The 24,561-nt window shown below is 41.4% G+C and overlaps 1 protein-coding gene across 2 annotated transcripts; it reads right to left on the bottom strand.

Annotated features, from left to right (window-relative positions):
• Nucleotides 1–708: 708 nt before the first annotated feature.
• On the bottom strand, nt 709–23,946 carry tpcn2 (two pore segment channel 2). 2 transcript variants are annotated; one of them, XM_079283473.1, is made up of 25 exons: nt 23,671–23,946; nt 18,890–18,945; nt 18,489–18,565; nt 16,852–17,029; nt 16,573–16,689; nt 15,158–15,264; nt 13,502–13,574; nt 12,660–12,759; nt 12,511–12,576; nt 11,639–11,703; nt 10,392–10,483; nt 10,126–10,207; nt 9,753–9,842; nt 9,404–9,523; nt 9,240–9,299; nt 8,045–8,173; nt 6,969–7,018; nt 5,921–6,020; nt 5,523–5,594; nt 4,621–4,694; nt 4,268–4,373; nt 3,872–3,954; nt 3,697–3,778; nt 3,213–3,304; nt 709–3,104 (listed from the first exon to the last, which is right to left on the bottom strand). In XM_079283473.1, exons 1-25 carry the CDS (start codon nt 23,798–23,800, stop codon nt 3,026–3,028), a joined length of 2,280 nt encoding a protein of 759 aa, XP_079139599.1. In that variant the 5' UTR covers nt 23,801–23,946; the 3' UTR covers nt 709–3,025. The 2 variants fall into 2 exon arrangements, with proteins under 2 accessions (XP_079139599.1, XP_079139600.1); XM_079283474.1 differs by lacking the exon at nt 709–3,104 and adding an exon at nt 3,393–3,429 and having other exon boundaries at nt 3,216–3,304.
• Between the last annotated feature and the right edge of the window lie 615 nt (nt 23,947–24,561).

Genomic DNA, 24,561 nt, shown 5'->3' with positions numbered 1-24,561 from the left:
CTAAACAAGGAATAAAAACATGTGACAAAAACAGCAGCTAGTCAAGATACCAGAACAACTACTATCGTAAAAAACGTACAAAATGCCGCTGTGTATCAAACTCGGGCTCCACCATAACAGGCAGCCTCATTACAAATCTGGCAAGAAATTCAGCCTGATTATGGAGGACAGGTGCTTTTAGAGAAACACATTCAAACTATGTTTTTAATACTACGTTTTAATTACAATTACAGCACCAATATCTCTTCTCTGAGGCGCCTGCTCGGCGTGACCTTTGACCTGGTGGTCTATAATACACCACATACAAAAACATAAATATTAAAAGATTTATTAACAAACTATTCTTCAACTTTGATATTTTGTTATGCATTCTGGCACCTTATTTACATTAAAAGTACAAACAAATTGGATTGGGGATTTCCATTCTTAACAAGTGTGTGTGTGAGTGCGTGGTTGTGTAATGCGGTAAGACTGAGGGAATATAGCTGCACATGAAAGCTAATTAGATCATTTAAAACTGAGAGAAAGGTGAAACTCCCAAGTACTTCTCTCGATAAGACAAAAACAAATCAATAAAATCACAAATGAAGTCTTTGGATTTTTTGCAAAATATTTATTAAATTTATCTTTATACAGTTATAACAGTTCACAAAATGCAGACTGAAATACAAGCTGTACTTCAAGATAATTGAAATATCAGTTGCACTCCAACTTCCCTATACATCCCAACTTTTCAATTAAAAAATATATATTTCCCTGTTTTTTCCACAAATAAACTGCATTTGGTCTTTGAATGTATTTATATAAACCCCAAGGCACTTCGTTCATTCTAGAAAAAAAAAGATTCTAGTTTTTAATACACTGGCTTAATGTCAGAATCCCTTTCCACAGACAGAAACACATGTTCACAGTTACTGAGCTTTTGATACAGTACATGGATGATAATCCAGTATGCAGCCTCCAGCCTCACCAGCACCACAAATACTCCCAGAACATCTGCCCTTTTTTCACATGCTCACACTCCCTAAATGTCATGGAAAGATGACATTGGGGTCTCGGGCGTGAATATAAAGCAGTCACATCAACAAATACACGTGGCTGCATGTTCTCACGCACAGAATGTACACATGTATTTACTTTCACCAAGGGGGCTTTTGTTTTTGGTTCCAACAGTTAGCAGGATGTCAAAAATCTGAGATCAGATTTCAGCTATGACCGTGTGAACAAGTGGCTGGTTTTCAGATAGATTGGGACATGTGGAACATTTCCTTATGAAACGCTGCACTTACATGGAAGGAAGTAAATGCATCAAAATAAAAATGTGGGACATGTATCAGGCGATTGTGTTACTGTTCAGTACTGTGGGGTAACGTGCAGAGGCCTGGGTCAAAAGGTGCTGGAATGCTTTCCAGTTAAGTGGCGCGCTTCCTGGTGGATGTTCTTTCATGCAGTGCGAGGAACACACATTCTCTCTACAGAATATTATTTTGCTAAAGTGGTTTGGCCAGTTTCAGGTACAACATATTTCTATGTCAGATCTAACCAGATAGTACCATGAGGTTGCTATCTATCTATCATTTTGTGTCAACACTGTGATTTTACCATGTTGCTCTATTCGATACACGCAACGTCTACAGTTAAAGTTAGATTTTTAAGATGGATTGTAAAGACCCTGGAGGCAAATTTGTGATGTGTGATATCAGGCTATGAATATATTACGTTACGTACTGATACCAGTTGAGTATATTTCCATGCTGTGATTCCTGTGGTTGCACCGTCACACAATCAAGCCACACTAAACGCGTTGGGTGTGCCTCCTCCGTTTGTTGTTCGTGCAAAACACCGAGCTAAAAGTACACGTTTGTGAGCCTGTGGGTTGCGAGTCACTTTGTTATCAAAACAGATCAGGATAGATTCTAAAACAGCTCCCACTGCATCCAGTGAAAGATAGAAATCTGCTCATTCTTTGGAAACAAGCAACATAAAGGTCATTCTCATTGCACAGCAGCAGTTCACATATATATATATATATATACATACATTATTTGCTGACCCATATACCAGAGTGTGAGGAGACAATATACTTGGAAAAATGTTCGCCAATTTCAGCAGTCATCTTTTTTATCACCAAAAAGGTTTACTAAATAACTTTCAAGAATTGAAAACACACTGTAAAACTCCCAGACCGGACAACGCCCGTGGTAAGGGACCTGTCAATCACAAGGTAGCCCCGCCCTACAGCATACTCTGCTTTATTGTCCATTTTACTCTAAATGGAGCATAATGTACTAAATGAACATCATGTTGTATTGAAAAAGACTTGTAAATAGAGATTGAGACTATAAACTCATTTTACAATGTTTACTGAGGTAATAAATCAAGTGAGAAGTAGAGTCATTTTCTCATAGACTTCTATACAATCTGACTTCTTTTTGCAGCCTGAGGAGTCGCCCCCTGATGGCCATTAAAAAGAATGCAGGCTTAAGGCACTTCCGCATTTGTTTCACTTTTCAGACCAGTAGGTTTCTGCCTGATTACCACAGAATGAATATTCTTGTGCATATGGTAACAGTGTTATCGTTAGTTCTTTGGAGAAACAAACCTTGCCCAACCTTCACTTTTTCAATCTAGTGAGACAGTGAGCAATTTAGAATTGCTTTCTCCATGTGCAAGTTTCCATATTTTAAATTGGTCGGAGCTTTTTGTAGTCAGTTTTGATTAAATTCTTGTGCAGTTATTGCAAAGACACAAAAAATAGACACTGAACAATATTTCTGTACGGAATTGGCACGCAACTTGTGGTTCATGAATAACATAATCAGAACACGTTCGTACATACTTGTTTCAGTAGAAGTAATTTATATACATTTACATTTAAAATACACTCGTAGTGGAATGCTGTAACATTGACATCTCAGTACTTTCACCACACAATAGACTAAATTAGTAGCAGTCTCTTGACTGTGCATGTACAGTAGGTGCTGGGTGCTCTGTGTGTGTGTGTGTGTGTGCGTGCGTGAGTGCGTCACCAGTGTAGGTGTAAGTGGGGGTGTTGGTTTAATTGACATCGTAATTCCTCTTCGGTTGGCTCCTGGATCTGCTCTCTGCAGAGAAAGAGGGCAAGTCATGGAAGAAGGAATGATTGGACAATCAGTTAGCTGGGATTGTTTTAAAGGTATATGACTCACAACAAACCAGCAGAGTCCACCTACCTGAACATGAGCTGAACAGAGGTTTCATATCTGATCCTCTCCACGTCTGTAACAGAGCAGCTGTAACTCCGGTCCCACTTATCGATGAAGTTCTGTCAGAAAACATTGGCATAGCTTCAACAAGTCACATAAACCAACACTCGCTGATTGGATTGGATTTTGATATAAAAATTTGCATACGTTGTTAAATAGGTGCACAATATGACCGGGATGTGATCTAAAAGGGTTTAATAAAGGCATCTTTTACTTCACACTGAAAGCATTCACACTGAAAGCATTGAACTGGCAAAACACAAGTTGACTTTGATTACAAAAAAGTCAAACGCGAAGCGTTAGTCAGTGAGCTCGACACTGACTGCCATCGCTCATCAATTAGAATCATTAGAAGTTACCACCAGTGAATCAGGTCTTCTTCTGTGTTGTTGCGCATTATTCAAGTTATGAATGAATGAATGTATGTATGCATCCGTCTGAGGGAACTGACCTCTAAAATGACCGCCACAAACAAGTTGACCCACATGACAGAGGAGGTGAGCCACCAACACACAAAGTAGATCTTCGACCACCTGGGAAAAAATAAAACACGCTCTTCAGCATCGTCATCACCCGGCACCACCGTCACCAGCATCAGCTGCTGTGCCTGTCAAATGATTTCTTACTCAGTGGTGTGTCTGCTGTATGCGTCCAGGAAGGCCTGCCAGTTGTTGACTATCATGACGTTGTACAGCAATATGATGGCTGCCTGAGAGAGAGAGAGAGAGAGAGAGAGAGAGAGAGAGAGAGAGAGAGAGAGAGAGAGACTCTTCTTTCACTCTGCTGCACTTTTGTTCGCTGTATATCATAGCGGTCTTCAGCGGCGCAAAACGATTAAATCACTGTCCCTAACCCATCACTGAACGAGCTCATCATCCGCAAATGCCAAACAGGTAAATAATTATGTTATAAAGTGCCACACAATGAGGAATAAATATATATATCAATCAAAAACATCGATTTTTGATCCCAGATTTGATCTCGTACACAACGATGAAGATCCGACTGGTCTTGTTACTCACAGCGAAGTCATCGAAGTTGTTTGGCCAGTATTCCAGCTGCTCATAGGTGCCACACTGCATGCTGAAGTTAGAGGTGATGTTCCCCATGGAGGTATTGGTGAGCACACTTGGAAAACACACACACATATTCACACAAAATCAGGGACGGCTCAGATTCATACCGTCACTCTATGTAACAAATGTAGCCTCATGATTTTGATCTGTAACAAATAGCACTGTTCATCTTGGATGGACAGTCCGACGCAGCACCAGAGCGGGTTGTTCAGTCTACAGGTTACTTAAAAGGTGCAGTGTGTACGACCTGGGCAGAATTATTGCTTAAAATATAAAAAGTACTACAGATCACCTCATACCTCATCTCTGAAGGATGTTGAATGGCTCCCTCAAACAGCCAGATCCCAATCACGGCAAACACGTAGTACACCACCTGCAGAGAGAGCGTGAAGAAGACCCCAAACCATTCCCCACGTTAGGCTTTCTCCACTTACATGTCAACTGCTCTGCACGTCTCTCAGGTGAAAACTGAATACTAGCATGAGTATGACCAAAATAGCAGATAAAAGGTTTTCACACAACACTAGTAGGTAGACGCCCTTTGAAATACATGTAAAATAATGTTAAAACTTTTTATATTTAGGATTTTTTCTTCTTGAGCTCCATTGAAAAAAAACTGAAAAATGTGTCTGTGATGGGATTCAATTGAAACAAAATTTACTGATTTAGAACATTTCTATGGCAAACCGTAAGAGTAGATCACCTGGTTGATTTAAAGGAGCAGTGTGTAGGATTTAGCGGTGCGGTTGCAGATTACAACCAACTGAATACCCCCCCGCTCATCCCTCCCTTTCCAAGCATGTAGAAAACCAAATGTGGCGTTCAGGTAACGTAAAAACGGGAAAGGCCCTCTCAAGAGACAGTGTTTGGTTTGCAACCAGAGTAGTCACCCCCTGCTGGTCATTAGAAATAATGCAGGGTTAAGGCACTTTCTGCATTGGCTTCAATTTTCAGACCCGGAGGTTGCCGCCTGGTTTGTCCGTTCTGGGCTACAGTAGAAACATGGCGGACTCCATGAAAGACGACCCGCTCCCTATGTAGATGTGAACGGCTCATGAAATGCTCATTCTAAGCTACAGAAAACACAATAATTCTTATTTTCAGGTGATAATACACAAATGAAAAACATAGTTATGAATATTATATTCCATTTCTAAGTCCTACTGCTCCTAGTGCTCCTTTAATAAGTATGCTGACTCACGAGCAGTATCCCTGCAAAGGCTCTGAGGTTTATCACCAGGTCCAACACTGTACTTGCGACCAAAGCCATGACCTGGACAACAAGAGAAAAGGGACAGAAAGACAGTCACAGGAACGTAATAGTGATTAGACTGCAGTGTCTGGAACAGAAGATTTGCATTGTGAGAGAGGACACAATGCTGAACTCTTGTGAACCGGTTATTATCATGGCTAAGCACAACAATGTTTCACATATAGTGTTTCACTGGATATCCTTTTAATACCCATACATGTCTTGGTTAGGCATGCAATCTTTCGCTCTTTTCATAATACTCAAGATAAGCAAACAGTGAGTGTGTGAGTGCTACTACATTTGTTCTGGGACAGCTTTTATGAAAGAAAAAAAACAGTGCTGCGTACCTTGATATCTGGGATGATGCGCAGGAAGCGGAACACAATCAGCATGTTGATCAAACGAACCATCTCCCACAGAGACAATGTACCCTGAGAGGAAGGGTCCCTGTTGTGAGACACACACACACACACACACACACACACGACAATTGGTAGGTAATTTACTGATTAAAAGAGACATTTCTAGAACTCCCTTTGTGAGCTTTTGTCTCCTGCCGCTACAAATTATAGTCCTGTGTATAGTTAATAAGCATTTTGAGCCTTTCATAAGCAGCATCTTCACTCCTGAATAACAAATTCAAACATAAATGGCAACTGCACATTTAAATGGTGCTGTCGGCAAATTGAATTTGGCATAAATGTCTTCATGGTCTCATTCGAATTTGGTGATCAAAGGTCACAAAACACGTTTTTTGCCATCACTCAAGAATTCATATGCTAATTTTCACAATTTCACACAAATGTCTAACACTGATAAGATGATGAAGTGACGACAATTTGGACAGACATGGCTGTGAACTACATCGTGACAATTTTAGTTTGAATTTGTTTGGATATCAAGTTCAAATTTCAACAATCTTTCTCCAGAATCGCTACATCCAACTTTCAAGATACGGTTGGAGTGCTGGACGTGTCTTTATAAACGTCAGTAAGTTTGGTCAAACAGTTGTGTCTTTGTAATTCACTTCAATGTATCCTTAAAATCTGGAATACGTTTGATCCAAAGATGTGTAATCGCCGTCTGTTTCTGTTGTAGAGATGGGAAAGAAAATGCTTTGTGCTCCAGCCTCTGGGAAAAGTCTCTATTGCTATTTGTCTATGTTCGGAGCTGATACTCTTATTTTAGATTTTGGCTTACACGTGTATTTCTATTTGTGCGTTGTTTTTTTTTAATTATTTTAGATTTTTTGTTTGTTTGTCATGGATCTTGTTAAATAAAGTTACATTTGAAACGTAAAACTTGATTTTATTTTGAAATATTCCTGCGACTTCAATGTGAATCATCATACACAAACATTCCCTTTAAAGCGATTAGAAGAAAATACAAACCTACCAATGAGAAGAAGGAATCTTGTGGGTGACAATTATAGTCACCTGTAGGACCTGATGGGGGAAAACACACAAGATCAGTGATGAATATCTGAAGCGGTAACGATTGCAACAAATCCAATGTTCATGAGACCTTTATCTTCATTAAACCTGTAATAACGGTTCTTTTCGGCCACTCGAGGGCAGCAGATACAAGTCCAAGGGTCAAAATTGACCTTTCGTAAACTTTTAAGGTGACATGGAGACAGTTGCTTATCTACACATCCAGCAGTTACGGAGCAACACGGTCATTTATGTGGTGTGGTGTTTGCGCCCATCAGGTATGTCGAGCAACAGGCAAAACAATATCAAACAGACACTTCAGGCTAGGGGCAGCTAGGGGCGTGGCTTAGGCGTGAGCGGGACGACACGGAGAGGCGACTGCTCGCTCTAAACAACAGTGGCGGCTCCTATAGAGTTTAGTGTAGACACTGCTATAGCATGCAGAGATGCAGACATTTTGGAAAAATAACTTTCTTGACGAAAGTAAGTTGAGAAGATCAACAGTCCCAGCTAGTGGCTGGCCACTGCCAAGAAATAGTATGGCACATACAGTAACTCCCCTTAACATCATAAACATGTTTTCTTGTACAGATTAAACAAATGAGACATAAGATGTTGCTAAGTGAGCTTTAGAGGGGCCAGTAGGTGGATTGTATTATCGTTTGACAAAGCCAGGCTAGCCATCCCCTTAAATGATGAATTACTCCTTTAATAATCAGGATGGACACATGGGTCACTCAATGACACTGCAACACTTTTAAAACACTGCTGTAGCCGGGTCAAGTATTTTGTTCACACTAAACATGCATTCTAAATCCTGTCCAAACCTTCAAGCCACCAAAGATCAACAGACAGAATACTGTGGGACACTATCCACAATGTTAAAAGCTTGTCCTGCTAGCGATAATATTGTGTGGGCGGTGTAACAGAAAAAATAAATCTGCTCCTTGGTGTCATCTTTTCACATTTGACTAAACTACATAGTGTTGTACTAAATATGACAACAATAAAGAGCGAGTGGTTAGAGCAGGCAGTTACCAAGAGCAGGATGGTGAGGAAGCAGTCAAAGATGTTGTTCTTGTAGGACAGGTACCCCTTCCATCCGAAGGCGAAGAGCTTCATGCACACTTCAAACAGGTAGTAAAGGATGAAGCACAGGTTGATGATCTGACGGGTGAAGAAGGTTATGGTCACAGTTTTAACAAAGCTGCAATGTTCATTTTAGACCATTAGATGAAACAACTGACCTGCTGATGATTTTGCTATTGTTTGACCCTTTGTCTTATTGGGGGAGCTAGAGAACGGGTTTTTATTCTGATAATATAAGTGGTGTAAATCCTTAATATTATTCATGTGTGAAAAAGCTTGACCTGGTCATCAAAAACATCAAGGTTCAATATTCACAATCAATTTCAGGCATACATTGTTGAGTTACTGTGTCATGGACCAAAGCGTTGGTGATAAGCGTTAATTGAAGGTGTGTTTATGGACCTCAAACAGCATGAGCTGCCTGTCGTTTTTCCCGGGAATGTCGTCACGGTCACCAAGTTCGTAATACTGCAAATGCAATGGCTTTCATCAGTGGGCCACAGGCTCAGTCACCATTGTGTTACCTCATTCGACGGTAGATAGTCACTTAACGGACAATCATTTCAAAGAGAATTTAGAGCAAATCTCTGATTGAGGGATTGCCTCTACACGGCTCTCAACATGGCGACGGCTGAGCTGGTGCTAACAGCGCTAACGGCAACAGTGCTGCTAGAGCTAACGGTGTTTACCTGAAGGGGGGAACCAGAGGGTGGGCGCTACGCTTCCGCGAAAATGCCGTGTCCCGACTGACGGTATTGTCGGCGGTAACCGCTGTATGAGCGCAGTGCAGAGCGGCGGCCGTTAGCTTGCCAGTGGGACATACAAAGACTCATAAGCACCAACATGCACGAGCGGTCGGCCCGGCTACGTTACCAAAGCATAGAGAAGCAGAAGGAGAGCAATTTCATTCTCTGCTCAGGTAGACTTTACTCCACTATATCTTTACACAGCAAATAGTTGTTTGCTGCTGTATTAATGCTCTGAATGTCGTACAGTGAAGCTTTAAATGCAAATCTTCGAGACTATTACTTCAAGGTGTCATGTTTGACCTGATGGTGGTACTAAGGGAAATATTAGGGGGTTGATTAAGAATCATCCTCTGTGGACCATGAACATCTGTAAGACATTATATGACTGTGTTCACCCCGATGATGTAGTTGTTTCTCTCTGCCGTGGACTTTTCAGCATTCAGCACCAGGATGGTCTGAAACACACGCACAAAGGTAATATTGCCATATGGTGGACAGCTCGGTCAGCGTGTGAGGGTGTATGAGTATATACATATGTGCGTGTGTGTGTGCAACTTACACATATGCAGATGACATTGGCCAGTGCCACCGCATTGCCAAGTATAGTAAGAAAGTAGTGACTGAAGACCACCTGGAGTCTCTGCAGGACCAGAGAGTTGTACTGGGGCAAGGGAGGGTGCTGGAGGGAGGCGCACGCACACACACACACACACACACACACACACACACACACACACACACACACACACACACACACACACACACACACACACACACACACACACACACACACACACACACACACACACACACACACACACACCGTGAGAAGCATGAAACAGATGTCACAGGGAGAGGTAATGTTGAATGACTCCTTGAAGCAGGAGTGACCGTGGGCACATCTCTACCTCCTTAATGCAATCTTTGTCCAGTTCATCAAATATCTTCTTGAACTGCTCTCTGTTCATGTAGCCCACATCTGCATACTTGTGCGCCTCCTGAAGTCCAGATGGCGTAAAGGAGAACAGTCATGGTGAAGAACCATTTGTTTTTTACCATATTGCTCGTGTATGATTTACTATTCTAACAACTTAATTCAGCTAATTTGTATCCATGTATTTATCTTCATACATTTGTTACATTTTGTTAGGAAAGCAATGTTTAAAACAGGCCTTACAAATAAAAGAATGATCCCAGTCCCTTCCACACAGCGAGGCACGTGTAATCAGACCAAAACATAGAATGTGTGTGTAGAGAGAGCGGTGTGGTGTCGGCTCTGACCCTAATGATGGCCTGTCTGTAGTAGCTCTTCATCTGGACCCTGGACATCACCTTCAGCACCAGATCAACAGCCACATGCTCCCTGACAGGAGAAAACAATACAACCATCTCCGTGTTTTCTCTTCATTTTATATCAGTGGGGAGAATATTCTGAGCCACTGCAGGAGCCCGTTTACTGTGAACCGCACTGACATTGCTGCTCCTCTGGAGGTAGCACACAATACAACTTGTTAAACTAAAGTATAATGTGCGCGTGTCTCTCTTACTCGGCAGCCGGCTGGGCTCCCTGGCAGCTCAGGATTTGGAAAGCAGCTCTGATCCCCAGTCGTCTCCTGATGATGGACGTTTGGACCGACATCTGGACCAAAAACACGATCAGAAAGATTCCCTGACTGCACACTGAAACTGTTTTCTTTAAGCATTTCCCATTACTATTGTGGGCAATGCACACTGTATTTGTGTCTTGCCCTTTTATTGCTCCAGTACAGATAATGATGCCTTTGAATTTGTAATATCTGAGAATGCTATAATCTAGACTTATTTTCCAGAAGAGGGCAGTCACAACTCAACTAGCTGTTCCACTCACTTCCACAAGCAAACAGGTGGCCTGAGGGTCTTAAAGGGATATACTGTACTGGTGTGTTTGCAAGTATACACAAGTACAGGTAATGTAGTTACTACTGTCATTTAGAAGAGCACGCTGTTCAGTTTTACATTTTTGAAAGTATTTTTCCTACCTTTCAGGGCTGCCATTAGTTTCCTTGTGAAACTTGCTAAAGTTGAGAAGTGTGCCTGTGCTTGGTGATGCAAAACTAGAATGAAACTTTGACCCAAATGTAATGAGGACGTGATGCTCACTGTGGTAGAATACACAATTCATGAAAGTTTCAAGACTCTGCTGAAGGATGTTTTTTGTACATTGTACAGAAATGAAGAGAAACAAATGGATGGCTGGAAGGGTATTGACAAAAATGGAATACACAACAGCAACACTGACTGCACACTATTTAGCTGTAATGTATAGCAACAATAATGTTGTAGTAAAATGCTCTTAAACATGCAAAACCACCGATATAAAGAGTAGAAAATAGAAATAGTTAAGGGAAGCGCCTGTCTATCTGGGTGGAGTAAAAGCACACAAATTCGCTTTTTTTTTGTATTCGCCAATGACTTAATTCCTGCTATTTAATTTAGGCTTAGCACAAAATCATGACTCAATGCTGGGCGTATGCTGGGGCATATGAAATATGTCTGATGGCTTGGTTTTACCCGTAGACACACCTACTTTTCCAGCTGTAAATAATTAAGTAACAGCAGTCATCATTTGTTTGATAAAAATAAAAAATAACCAAAACTCTCACATTAATGCTGTCTGCCGCATACAATCAAAACAGACTGAGCTTGTTGTGTGTTTTCAAGTATGATTGTGTGGAGTAACTTTAACTGCAAAATAATTCTCAGGGTAATGAAATGCTCCTCAGCAGCATGGCGTCATACTGCATGTGTGACTCACCAGTAAATATCCCCTGAACTGGTTATAGATGATGGCTGTCAGTAAGTTCATCAGGCAGTAGGTTCCTGCCAGGAAGCAAAACAAATACACTCTTAAAAAAAAACTTCCCACAAACATGTATTTTGCTTTTAACAGCAACACAATGATCTAGTATTAGGTCAAGCCATTTTAAGGGATAGTTTGGATGTTTTGAAGTGTGAGGTACTCATGTATAGTCACTGTATTACATACAGTAGATGGTGGTGAGCACATCCCTAGTTTGGAGAAACAGTGAGGAGTATCGGCACTAGAGCCAAGCAGCGTACTGCTGTGGACGGGGGCAGCTAAACATATTTGAAACACCTAAAAAAATCAATATTAGTTTACATGCACGTTATATTTTTAATATTTTCATCGCTTTATCTCGCAGACAGACAGCCCATTCCAACGGGGAACTAAAGCCGTCATCTAGGCTCTCTTCAAAGCCACAGACTCCATTGACAAAAATAGTCATTTTTACCATGCAGAACATGGGAGTTGCTGGTCTGCTGCTGCCTCGGTCAGTTAGTTATTTTGTGTTATGTGACTTTGGTGAATCTGAACCAACCCTTTAGAAAACCAAAGTCACACAACAGCACAAACAAAGTAATCGATCGAGGCAGCAATATACCAGCGACTCCTGCGCTAAAATGACTGCTTTTTCCAAAGGAGTCTTCAGGAGAGCATAGTTAACGGTATCAGTTCGGGCTTTCTGACAGCAAGGTAAAGCAGTGCAAGTATTCTAAATAAAGCGTACACTTAAACTGATATTGATTCGTTTAGCTTTCAAAAATACACTTCAAAATATCAGAACTGTCCCTTGACTGACACAGAAAACGATAATCACCGCTTACCAATCACACTGAAGGTGATGAAGAACATGGAGTAGGCTCTGTGCAGGGAGTAGGCAGGGATCATCACTGTGACAGGACAGAAGACACACGTTGGAAAGAGTTCCATCACGTAAAACAAAGGCTGGTGTATCAGGTGACTGATTGAGTACCATCTGGGTTGTTGGCTGTGGTGAGCAGCACCAGCAGAGAGGTGAGAGAAGTGGGCAGGTCTCTGAAATGTAACCTCCACTCCTCGTTCTTCTTCGGATCCTGAACAGAACACACAGAGGCAGAGGCAGTTAGTTTGAGTTAGTTTTGATATTTCGTAGAAAGAAGCCGCGTGGGCTTCTTGATTAATTGACGTATTAATATATAAATTGATAAACAAAAAGTCATTAGTTCTTTAGTTGTACATGAGCACGACTGCAGCACTTGATATTAGAATTCAAACCACTAATGATTTTAACAAAGTTAAACAAATATTTCAGATATCCACCAACACTGGAAATATTAAATAAACAATATTGTGCTCTCTCTTTTTTGAATGTACCATCCCTGTCTAGACAGATAAAGTTTACCTGTTCCAGGGATGATTACTTCATCTCTTTTTTGTGCATCACTACAGATTTTGGTGGGAATTTTGACAGAGGGCTTCACTTACAAGTTCTTTGAAATAGTTTGGACCTCAAACCTAATTAGTGGCTTCACACGCGCACCTTCTTCCTTTCTAGGTCTTACAGCTTTGCTCTTGTTTAAACATATTTGATATCCTGTCCATCAAACATGTCCTTGTGACATTATTCTTCGTCTATTTTTGAATTCCTATCTCTTTTTCTCCAACTGTATTTTCAATGACAGAGTGTAGTGGTTTGTTTTTGGACGGTGACCCTCCGCTGTTGAGTTGCCATCACAGTCTGGTACATGCCCAGACACGCGCACGCACACACTCGTCAACACAAGCCAGAGGGTCAGTAGTGCGTTTATAGCAGGGTGTGACGTGACCTGAACTCACCTCGACTTTAGCAAACAGCAGCATGCCGATCATAGTGAAGAGACACAGGTGGAGCGCCAGCAGCAGCATGACACTGCGCACGCACACACACACACACACACACACACACACACACACACACACACACACACACACACACACACACACACGGTAAGGGTCTTTAAAAAGTCTTTGGTATATTACAGGTTTATGCAGTGGCCATCAGTTTTAATCATTTCAACTTTAAAACTGAAAATTCATATTTCTTTAGTTTTTCATGGCGGAGGGCTCTAAATACTACAATACCCACAAGCCCCAGCAACTGTTGCTGTAGAAAAGAATCCAGTCAGCGCTGCATCAATTTCCGGGTGTCTGTTGCTGCAGTTGGTAACAAAACACTGATGATCCAAAACTGACCCAGAATCAGAAAGTGAACTGATCCAAACGGCAGACAGTTTTATGAGGTTTCTACAAAGTGTCATCTGTGAGCTATTAGGTGCAAACTACAGATTTTAAAGCTCTGTGATTGGATGATTTCTTACAGAAATGCTCCTTAGGAGTCGCAGTTGACTTCTCCCTCTAAATTTGTTTGGAAATTGTTGTCAAAATTGTATATGAATTTTCTATTACGGTTTTTGAAATGAAGCTTTGAATGTCTGTCATCACATTTTATGACGTCCTTGACCTAAAAAAAAAAAAAATACTTCATCGGATTACATGAGTTAGTCCTTTTTGATTAAATCCACTTTCTTTAATGAATACAGCTCGTCAGTGCGTTCCTCCCTTTGTGTGCAGGAAGCGGGAGAGCAAAGAGTTTTTGAATGCTTAACGCCAACAAATCTGGATTGGAAGAAAATATTTTTTTAGATAAAACTACGTAGTGAATTTTGGAAATTAATACGTCTGTCTTTTTTTCAAAACATTCAGACTTTTGTCCTTTACAACGCTCTGGAGTTATGGGAAATATTTGGATCACACCAGTTAGAGATTGTACGCAGCCACCACTGGAATCTAATTCTACAAATAGTATAATACTAATAATATTAGTGAAGCCTGATCTTAATCTGTAACTGTGCAGAAATACTGCTTTTAAACAGAATGGATAGACATGCATAAAAGAGCTGCTCCACAATTACCGTAAATGTTGACTTAGAATTAAAATGTCAACGTTATGAATGAAGCTTCCAACTGTTGCCTGAAATACCTACAACAAATGTATAGCACCAAACACAACCTCCAAACAATCCTCTTCACTGTTCATGATTTGAAATTCAATGCATTGGAACTTGGAAGCGCTACTACATAATAAAGTAGAGGTGGTGTAATCAGAGTATATCCTCATCAGTCTGTGGCCACATTAAAGGGAAGCAGAGACCCACTGACAGAAGTGAGAGTGCTCTGGGTAGAATAGTAATAAGTGAGCCAACTGCACTGTAGTTTCAGTTTGTTTAGAGTGTTGAGCGAACCCCTCAGCTCCCCCTTCCTGCGCTAATGATGGCATTTACTTTTGCTGTTGAGTAATTAGTTATGGAATGGAATTTTTGTACATCGCTTTGCTCCCGTGCTGGTACTCCTGTCTCTTTCTCCAAACTGGTGGGGTGCTGACCTCCATCTACTGTAATACAGTAGTATTAATCCAATAGTAGTTTGATATGCTTCAGTAAAGACGTCAGATACCTGGCAATCTCTGGCAGAGTCCTCTTGATGCACTTCAGTGTCTTTTTCATCATGGAGGAGTTCTGCAGGAGGAAGAATGGCCGGAGGAGTCGCCGTACTCGGAATTTCTGATCAGCAGAGAAAAGACAGCGTCACTTTTTTGAATGCAGGGTGATCACGATTCAACTCAGTCGACGCAGAGAATATGCCATGTTCGATGTCCTTGGTCGACGCAGAGAATATGCCATGTTCGATGTCCTTGGGAGTTTGAATCTTACAACAACGGGTACATGCACATCAAAATGAAATGTAAATTATTTCAAAGACAAAGCCACCCTTTATAATATTTAGTCGACTGTGAAACGCGGTCAACAGATACATCTTTTATCCTTATACTACAATATAAAAGCTTATATCATATACCACACTGCCACTGTTCCTTTTTACATTTACATTTATCAAATACACAGAGGCAGCGCAATTGTACGTCAACTGAACCATAATTCTACCTTCAGGCAAACTAATTTGGCATTGACAAATTATAGGTTTTGACTGTGAGACCTATGTTTATCTTACATAATTATATATTATATTTAAAACACCAGTGGGCCACCACAGAAGTAATGTACCAAAGGGGTTGCTGTGATAAGACTGTCCCAGATAGTGGGTCCTCATATCTTCGTTGAAAGTTTTTGATAAAGATATTTGAAATCTAAATAGCTGGGGGCGTCGTAGTATGGGGAAAAGTGAAAATTGGCAAAAAAATTGGTTGAGAGATTAAACTCTGTATCAACAAATATACACACTGGAGGTCCCAAATTAATTGAATTAAAATCAAACCTATGGTTATGGGGAACTGCTTATATACAGGGGTCAACATTTTGTACAACACCCCTGTGTGACACAGTTTAACAGTTGTAGGCCGAAAGTTATAAGAGTTATGAGCCCGGCTCCCTAAGTATCCTCGCTAAAATGGACGAAGCAAGACCACTTTCTGTCATTTGGACTGTACTTGGTAAACTTTGAATCAGGCAATGACTGAAAATGAGTGTCCTACAGTCTGATTTCTCTGCTCAATCACGAGGTAGCCACACCCTGAAGAATACTCTGCTTCACCGTCTATTTGACTCTAAATGGATCATAATTCACTAAATGAACATCACGCTGTATTGAAGAAGACTTGAAACTAGAGATTGAGACCATAAACTCATGTTTACTGAGGTAATAAATCAAGTGAGAAGTAGAGTCATTTTCTCATAGATTTCGATACAATCTGACTTCTGTTTGCAAACCGGAGGAGTCGCCCCCTGCTGGCCAGTAGAAAGAACACACGTTTAAGGCACTTCTGCATCGGCTTCACATTTCAGAACCGGCGGTTGTTGCCTTCTCGAAGCACACCATGATAAAAGAAGCGTTACCGAGGAGGACGGCCTCACCTCATCACACGCCATGCTGACAGACAACATCCAGTCGATGACGGAGAATGAAATGACAAATGTGTAGCCGATCAGCCATTTGCTTTTTCTGAATTCCTCCCAGCCAATCAAGTAGCCCTGAGGACAAAACATAAGGAGTGCAGCAGTGGTTCAAATGGACAAATAAGAAGTAAATGACTATCAAAAGCAGCAAGATTATTTAAAACATCACAACCCTTGTTTAACCAGACAGCTGCCAGTGTCCTGGGAGCAAATGTCCTCCACCCTGGCTGTGCTTACCTTCACGGCAAGATCAAGAGAGAAGATGACGAGGCAGAACATCTCGATGCTTTCGGTGAAGCCACAGGGAGGCTCCCAAGGCGAAAAGCGATGTCGGGGGTCCGAGGAGCTGGACAGGGAGGACGGGCGCTCCACGAACGCCAGCAGCAACACCACGCCGATGGCTAGGCCCAAGCCCCTGGTGCCGGGAAAGACGGGTGAGTAGACGGACAAATGGGTGTAGGGATATCAGAGAAAAGCGGCTTAGAACGAGGCCCATCACTAACTTTTAATAGTGGTTGGCAGGCTGGCAAAAGGCATCAGCTTTTTGGTTGCAGGCACGCCATTTTTCATCACCTTATATTTTGAGTTCTTCATGTGACTATTAGTGTGACATGTATACAAACAACGTCGATTGCGTCACCGGTGTCTCTGGAGCAGAGACGGGAGTAAACAAACCTGCAGTGTTGTCTGCAGGTTTGTCTGCAGGTTTGTAAGCCTGCAGCGATATCTAAATAACACTAATGTGACAAATATAAAACAATTATTCATTATGGGATGCACACATGCCGTTTGCTTCGTAGACACAAAGAACCTTGCTGGAAACCAGTAAAACTATTGTTTAAAGGTGAATTTGTATGCAGCGCTTTTTTTTTGGGTTGCCTGCGAGACATATTGGCAGCTATATACAGTATATATATATATTTTTTTTTTTATATATATAAAAAAAAAACATGATAGCAACATTATCGCAACATAAAAGAAGATCAACAACAATACTAACAGTCATCTTCAACTTTGTTTATTGTGCGTTTTGTCTCTTTTTTGGGAAATTAATTACACTCAAAATATGATTGTAGGTAGTTGGAGAGAGAGTCTGTAACCATTACCGTAGAAAGAATAAAAGAATGCTTGGACAGTGACAAGGCAACCAGATGAACTGATGAAAGGAAAGAAATCACAAAGCCTAACATCTGCCATCAATACAATGTCGTGGTCAACTCAAACAAAATCACTTGTTGGGAGCAGGGGACATATATTTACACGATATTATCACATGTGTATTATCCACATGATTTCAATATTGAATTTTTTATCAAAATTATTCAAATTAATTGACAGCTTGATTCTTATAATGCTGCTTTAGATGTATGTGACTCAATAAATAAAGGATTTTTAAAAATGTAGATATAAATGTAGATTTGAGGACGTCCGTTTATGTGGCGAGAGGTCAGAACAAATCATCCATCTATTAGTAATCTTACGGTCATCAGTTATTATCTCTCCTCCCACTGAATGTCTCTGCCTCAACACCATCTCGTGGTGGACACCTCCGGAGACATAAATATCAGCAGTGATCTCAATTATTTAGGAAAATTGATAAAAAATGTCCTATGTTCTATTCCTGAATTTAAGTCGCTGGGAATGTTTTAGCCAGTAAAAAGCCAGTGGTTAACTCTAACTCAGTACCAATAACATTAACGAGGCCTCTGTTCCATCCTGAAGTAGCTAAACGGATTTCAAATCGTCCTTCAAAGAAGCAAAAATAAGCGACTGTCCAGTTTCAGTCCCTGCAGACGTTAACATATTGCAAACATCACCTCAGGTCTAGTTTCATCCACAGGCCTGCGCAGGTGTTTGAAAAGGTGTGAACTCACCACTGGCATATCCTGGAGTAGTACCATCGATACAGGCGGAGGGAGCGGGCATCCACCCGGTGGTTGATGGAGCGGTACTACAAGCGAGCACACAAAGGGAAGAAGACAGTAGTCAACGCGTGAAGTGGTCATCTTTAGGCTGAGGGAAGGGGGCTGACAGTGTTCCTTATTTGGAAAAACGACCGAAGCATGAATTAAAAGTCCAACGACCTTATAAGTTTTATTTCCACATGCTATAATCTATGACGGACATTCTTATCCGAGACACCCGACGATAACGTGAATTCATGAAGGAGGATGAGCATGAAGGACACAAGAAAGTGGCCTGAGCCGACACACAATATGGTAGTATTTACCTCTTCTTATCTTTTACCAAAAGAGAAATAAGTCATTGCACTTACCTGTATGGCGTCCTCGATCAGTACAACAGCTTGCTGGATGTAGAGCTCCTCAGCATCTATGGACAGCAAGGAAAGTGTGAGCAGCAGCACCATCTGAACAACATGGAACACCTTCACGTATATCTCAGAAGCGCTCGGAGAGCTGTGATCTTCACTGCCCTGAATCCCCTTCGCTCAGTGAATAGCGTAGCATGCTCCCACGGGACAAAACAAACATAAAACGGTCTCTGGGTGGCTGTTGTCTGTAGGACTGGTTGGACTGGAAGCTGAGGTGAAAGTTTGTTCTTTCTTGAGGCAATACAAAGTTGCGGCTCATCTTTCCCTCACAGTTTCATCAAAGCCTCCAGGTACAGCACCAGGCTTTGAGGCAAGTTTTACACTGTGGCCAAAAGGTGGAATTACAACTTCCAGGTGCATCACATGATGCCATTGGGCCCAAAAAGATTTTTTTCCCCCATAGACTCACATTTGGGAAGGAGACGTCTGTAAATCAGCTGATTTTTCTTCTTCTTTATTTTATAGCTAAATCAACTTCCCAGTGTGAAAACTTCATTGGCCCTCATTTAAAGCATTAGGTCCTAAATGCACTAATGGAGACAGAGCGTTGTACTCTGAAAACCAAACATAATACTGCATATCTTTCTGATGTATCCACATTCCACTATAACACAAGATGCATACTGTCAAAATGCTTTTGCGTAACTTACAGAAATAACAAAAAAACTAAATACTTGCTGCCTACTGAGTGCCAGGATCCGCTCTGTCTCTATCGCCAAACCCAGCTATTTTCTGTCCTATGTTCATGTGAACGATCCCGAGTGCTGGGAGGCGGGGTCAAAGGAAACGCTCGTGCACATGTTGTATGCGGAAGATTGTCAGAAGATCTGCTTCATTGTATACAAGGAAGTCAAACTTCTTATGTTTCATAAAATGACCAACTTTTATAGGAATGAATGGGGCCCCGCCTCCAACGCTGTATCCAGCACTCGTGATACAACCATGGGTTTATCCCTACAAGATACTGGATACTTGGGGGAAAAACTAAACTGGAATGTTATAAAGTTATAAAAAAGGCACCCTAATTTGAACCATTAATGTAACATTTTGGGGAGCTTCATGGATTATTGAAATTATTACCAGCAGAAAACGTATTGCTCATCATTTGAGTCATTTTTCAATCAAAAATGCGTAATATCCACGAGTGTCACTGTGTCATGAAGAGTTGATGATCTTTTGGTTACTCGGATAAAACTGGTAATTTAATGACCTCACATTGGGCATTGAGAAACTATGATGGCCATTTCTTTTTTTGCAATCATTTCTAAATATTCTTTTGAAAGAGTTTTATCAAGATATCCCGACCGGTCAGCACCTTTCTTTGGATGAATAAGCCATAGAGTTTGGGTTCAACACCCATATAATACATCCTGCATGAGGCTGAGGTTTGATTTGATCTGACCTGGGCCTTTAACAGTGGTGCTGAATTGGATTATGTGATGCAAAAAGGGCGGGGGGGGGGGGGGGGGTGTTAAGAATGTGCAAGTAAAATTCAGATTTGGCTATATGTTAACTAGGGGTGTAACGGTTCACAAAATTCACGGTTGGGTTCGGTACGATACAGTGGAGCCACGGTTCGGTACGTTTCGGTACAGTAGAAAACTATAAATGCCAGAGAAATGTACTTGATTTTAAAATATATTTATTCATTACAACGAACATCATAAAGTTCTTTGACTTTGAACAATGATGGAACTATACCTGAGTGACCCATCTTCTGGGGTGTCTTCTTAGCAACACAGAAGCATAAAAAACAAAAACTGCTCCTTAATGTTATGTAGTATTGTTACTTACATCTTGCTTACATCTTGTATTGTTACTTACATCTTGCAAAAGAGAGTTTTAATCTCAATGGGACTACCTGGTTAAATAAAGGTTTAAAAAAAATAATAATAAATTTAAAAATATATTTGTATTCAAACGTATTCGGTTCGTCATGCGTACCGAACCGTGAGCCTCGTACTGAACGGTTCAATACGAATACGCGTATCGTTACACCCCTAATGTTAACGATTGTAACATATAGGCAAAGCTGTCAAGCAAACCATGTGGAGACTGGTTGAAGAACACAGTTGTATAAAATAGAGCCATGCAGGGCTCAGCACAAACCTTTAAAAGCGGCCTCAGCTTCTGGTTGCCAAAACTGAAAATAGGCTTGCCGTATTTAACCACCTTATATTTTGAGTACTTGAGATACTATGCAGTTATACATCAGCTTAAAAATGAAAGTGTGACATAAAAGCTTTATAGCACGGACACTGTTGGCAACCAAAGGCACAGAATCGGTTGCCAATTTCTCAAAATGGCAACCTGGCAACCCTGCCACACAGCACACACTTGTTCCACAGCTGTCAGGTGATCGTGTTCAATGACTGTGTTTTCAGTCCAGCAGTTACATAGACAAAGACGTGATGACTCAGTTCTGGCCACACACACACACACACACACACACACACACACACACACACACACACATTTGGTGCTGCTGACTCAAAGTTCCACGGCAGGATGTGTCATTGATGGTCGGCGGGTATCACTGACAGGGCAACACTTTAAACGGCTGCAACACACAAAACAAACACGTCTGCACGGTGGACAAACAAGTGAGAACTGCACTTCTCACGCTCGCTGCAGCAGCAGTCGAGAAAAGAGAAACTGTCACAGAGAACCGACAACACCACCTATTCAATCATATTCGCCTGTATGAAGTCAAGTGACCAACAGTATGACAGAAACAGCTAAAAAGATTCAGATGTATGGAGGAGTAACTTTAAATCTTTAACTTTTAAGTTGAAGAGTAACTTAATGAATCAACATACATACTTGCAGCCATTTCAAAATGTTGTGTCACAAAAGAGACCACGACTAACATTTTCATTTTTGTAAACTCCTTATTAAATCACGATTATTAATATATTAATATTCATTAAAAAATGAATCATCAGTTATCAGCAAGTGGGATAAAGTACACACTCTGGGATGTATTGGTGTAGCTTGTTAGCTCAAAAGGTGCAACCTTTAAATAAAATGGTCTTTTGATTGTTGCCGCGTTGGTTTGTTTTTGCACTTTTGATGGAGCTGTGCTAGCACTTTACCTGCTTCCAGTCTTTGAGCTAATCTAGGCTCTACATCTCTAGACTGGATGCGCAGACATGAAACTGATCTTTTCCTGCAATTCTGATCAATGATGTTGATGTAAACAAACTACTAGTTTGGGGTTTCTTATGATTGTATTATCAGCACATACAGACCCATCCCAAGTCATCTACGGACACCTCATGTACCTTAAGACCTAGTGTCGTAAACCTGAGTGGGTCCAAGCACAAAATGCAAATACTTTATCCAGCTCGCTGCCCGGCTCGATGAGCAGTGGTGCTGGTCGGGTAACACAGGGAGGAAATGATGAGCGCGATGGCAGTACGGTCGAAAGAAAGTTTACAAACGTGGCTCTACTGTGGGTGAGGTAGGGAGAGATCAACTTTTTTTTTTATGACAGCAATACAATGGGCTGCAATGTTTTTAATGACATTTTCATGTCTGGTTGAAAAATATTTTGGCCGGTAAGCTTTTGAAATTTGTTTACCAGCCATTGGCAGACGGATCAAAAAGTTAAATTTGGTCCCTGCCCGAGTCACATCCCTGCTGTCGGTTGGACAGCACATTAAAGACAGACATTAGAACGTAAGGCCATTATAACAACAGATTAACAGAGTTGTTAGTTGCAGCCTTACATCACTGTATATTAAAACTACACACTCAGTGGCCAACTTTATCAGGTACAACTGTATTGTGTGGCAGAAATCTGGTGCATAAAGTCACGCAGATATGGTCAAGAGGTTGACTAACGTCTAGTGAGAATCGAAAGGAGAATGGCCGCACTGGTTCAAGCTCACACAAAAGTGACAGTGACTTAAATAACCAGGCGTTACAACAGTGCTGTGAAGAGGAGCATCTCTGAACACACGGCGCGTGGGAAGTAGATGGACTTGCCCACGGCAGCAGAAGGGTCGGGGGTGCAGGAGATTAAGACATTAGGTAGTTACTATCAGCTCTAAAATGATACTTATATGCACTTTTATTATCACACGTTTTTATTATTCTTGATGCGGGCAGAATCATGGCTGCACTTCCAAACCAGGCAAGACACAACAGTGACCCAAAGCCCCAGGCTCTCAGGGGCCCCATAAGATCCAGACTCCCGGTGCTCATGGTTTGTGGTAATTAGAAAGGGATCCGTACCAACAAATAGTTTGTTATTATTTAAGATATTCAAATGTACTTCCTGGACACTTTACAGATGGGTTAAATGCAGATGTCAAATTGAATGTATGTATCTGCATGTATGAATGTGACGATTGGAATAACGTTTGTATATTATTATTTAGGCTTATAATGTGCTTACATGATGCACACTACTGTATAAACATGTTTAATATGAGTCGTTGAATGTAACAGGATCATAGCTCACTTTAGCTGCAGGTGGGTTTGACCGGACATATTGAAAGGGACTATTTTTTTGCATAGTTTATTTTACTGATACTACTTCCTAATTTACTTTTTTGAATTAAAGTTTTAAATGGGCCTATAGGAGTTTTTTGTTTATAATGGAGGACTTTTACATTGTTGTGTTGCGATTTTCTTTTCTTCCACCACTGGCTTTTATACCGAATAACAAACAGAGGAAACGCCGCCGACCCGAGGGTCACGATACATCCTCCACTCACCTGTGTCACTCTCGACAGCGCACGACTGCACGGCGACCTCCGGGGCCCCTCCGTGCTCTTTGCCCGACAAGGAGCCATAATCATCGAAGGCTCCGTTCACGTTACCGGCCACCAGAACGTGCGTTTCCATTCGGGAGATCTACCGAGTTCTTCTGCGGGGCCGCTCCTGCGCTGTGAAAGTGAAAGTAGCAGTTCGGCGGGACACGGAGTGGATTCAGCTCCACAAGGAGAGTGAGTTAAGTCCGACAGCAGCTCTACGGTCAGTGACAACTCTAAAGTTACATAGTTTCAAGCCGCGCACGACAGCCTCAAGCTGAGGGCAAGGGGAATGCGTTTTTAGGAAGTCGCCCCTCTGCGCTGCTCCACCCTCCCTCCAGTCCTCAAGTATCACTTTACACTGACTTTAAAAACACTCAAAACTCCACCTACAGCACGCTGCACGTGCTGCAGTCTACTGCGGCACAGTGGACCGAGAAACCTCATCTCACAGTCACGTGAGAGGACAGAAACGTTCAATGGAGGAAAGTGGCGTGTCGTAAAAGCAAGTAGTGTTCGGAAACTATTGTAGCAAATATAGATTAAAAGTTCCGATACACGGCTCGTAGCTCGCGCGCAATCTGCGGCGGTTCGCGCTACGGTGCCACGCGAGCGAGTACAAACAAAACTTCACAGGGGGTCTGTCTAAACGCGTGTCGGTTCAAGAGCCCGTAGAGTCCCGTCACGCCGGGAATAACGTTCACATCGTGTCGGAACTGCTGCTCAGGTGTCAGGTATGGAAGCCCATTACTGGAATTATAATAATGACATATTGACTAAAAATTTAAGATTTTCTTGATACTGTTATCAGTATTTTTTGTTCAGAAGTATGAGATAAAGTCAAGTGTTTGGGTA

This window comes from Melanostigma gelatinosum (genome assembly GCF_949748355.1).
Source record: "Melanostigma gelatinosum genome assembly, chromosome: 2".
NCBI classification, from domain to species: Eukaryota; Metazoa; Chordata; class Actinopteri; order Perciformes; family Zoarcidae; genus Melanostigma; species Melanostigma gelatinosum.
The sequence above is the reverse complement of the archived record's forward strand: the minus strand, read 5'-3'. Positions and strand labels throughout refer to the sequence as shown.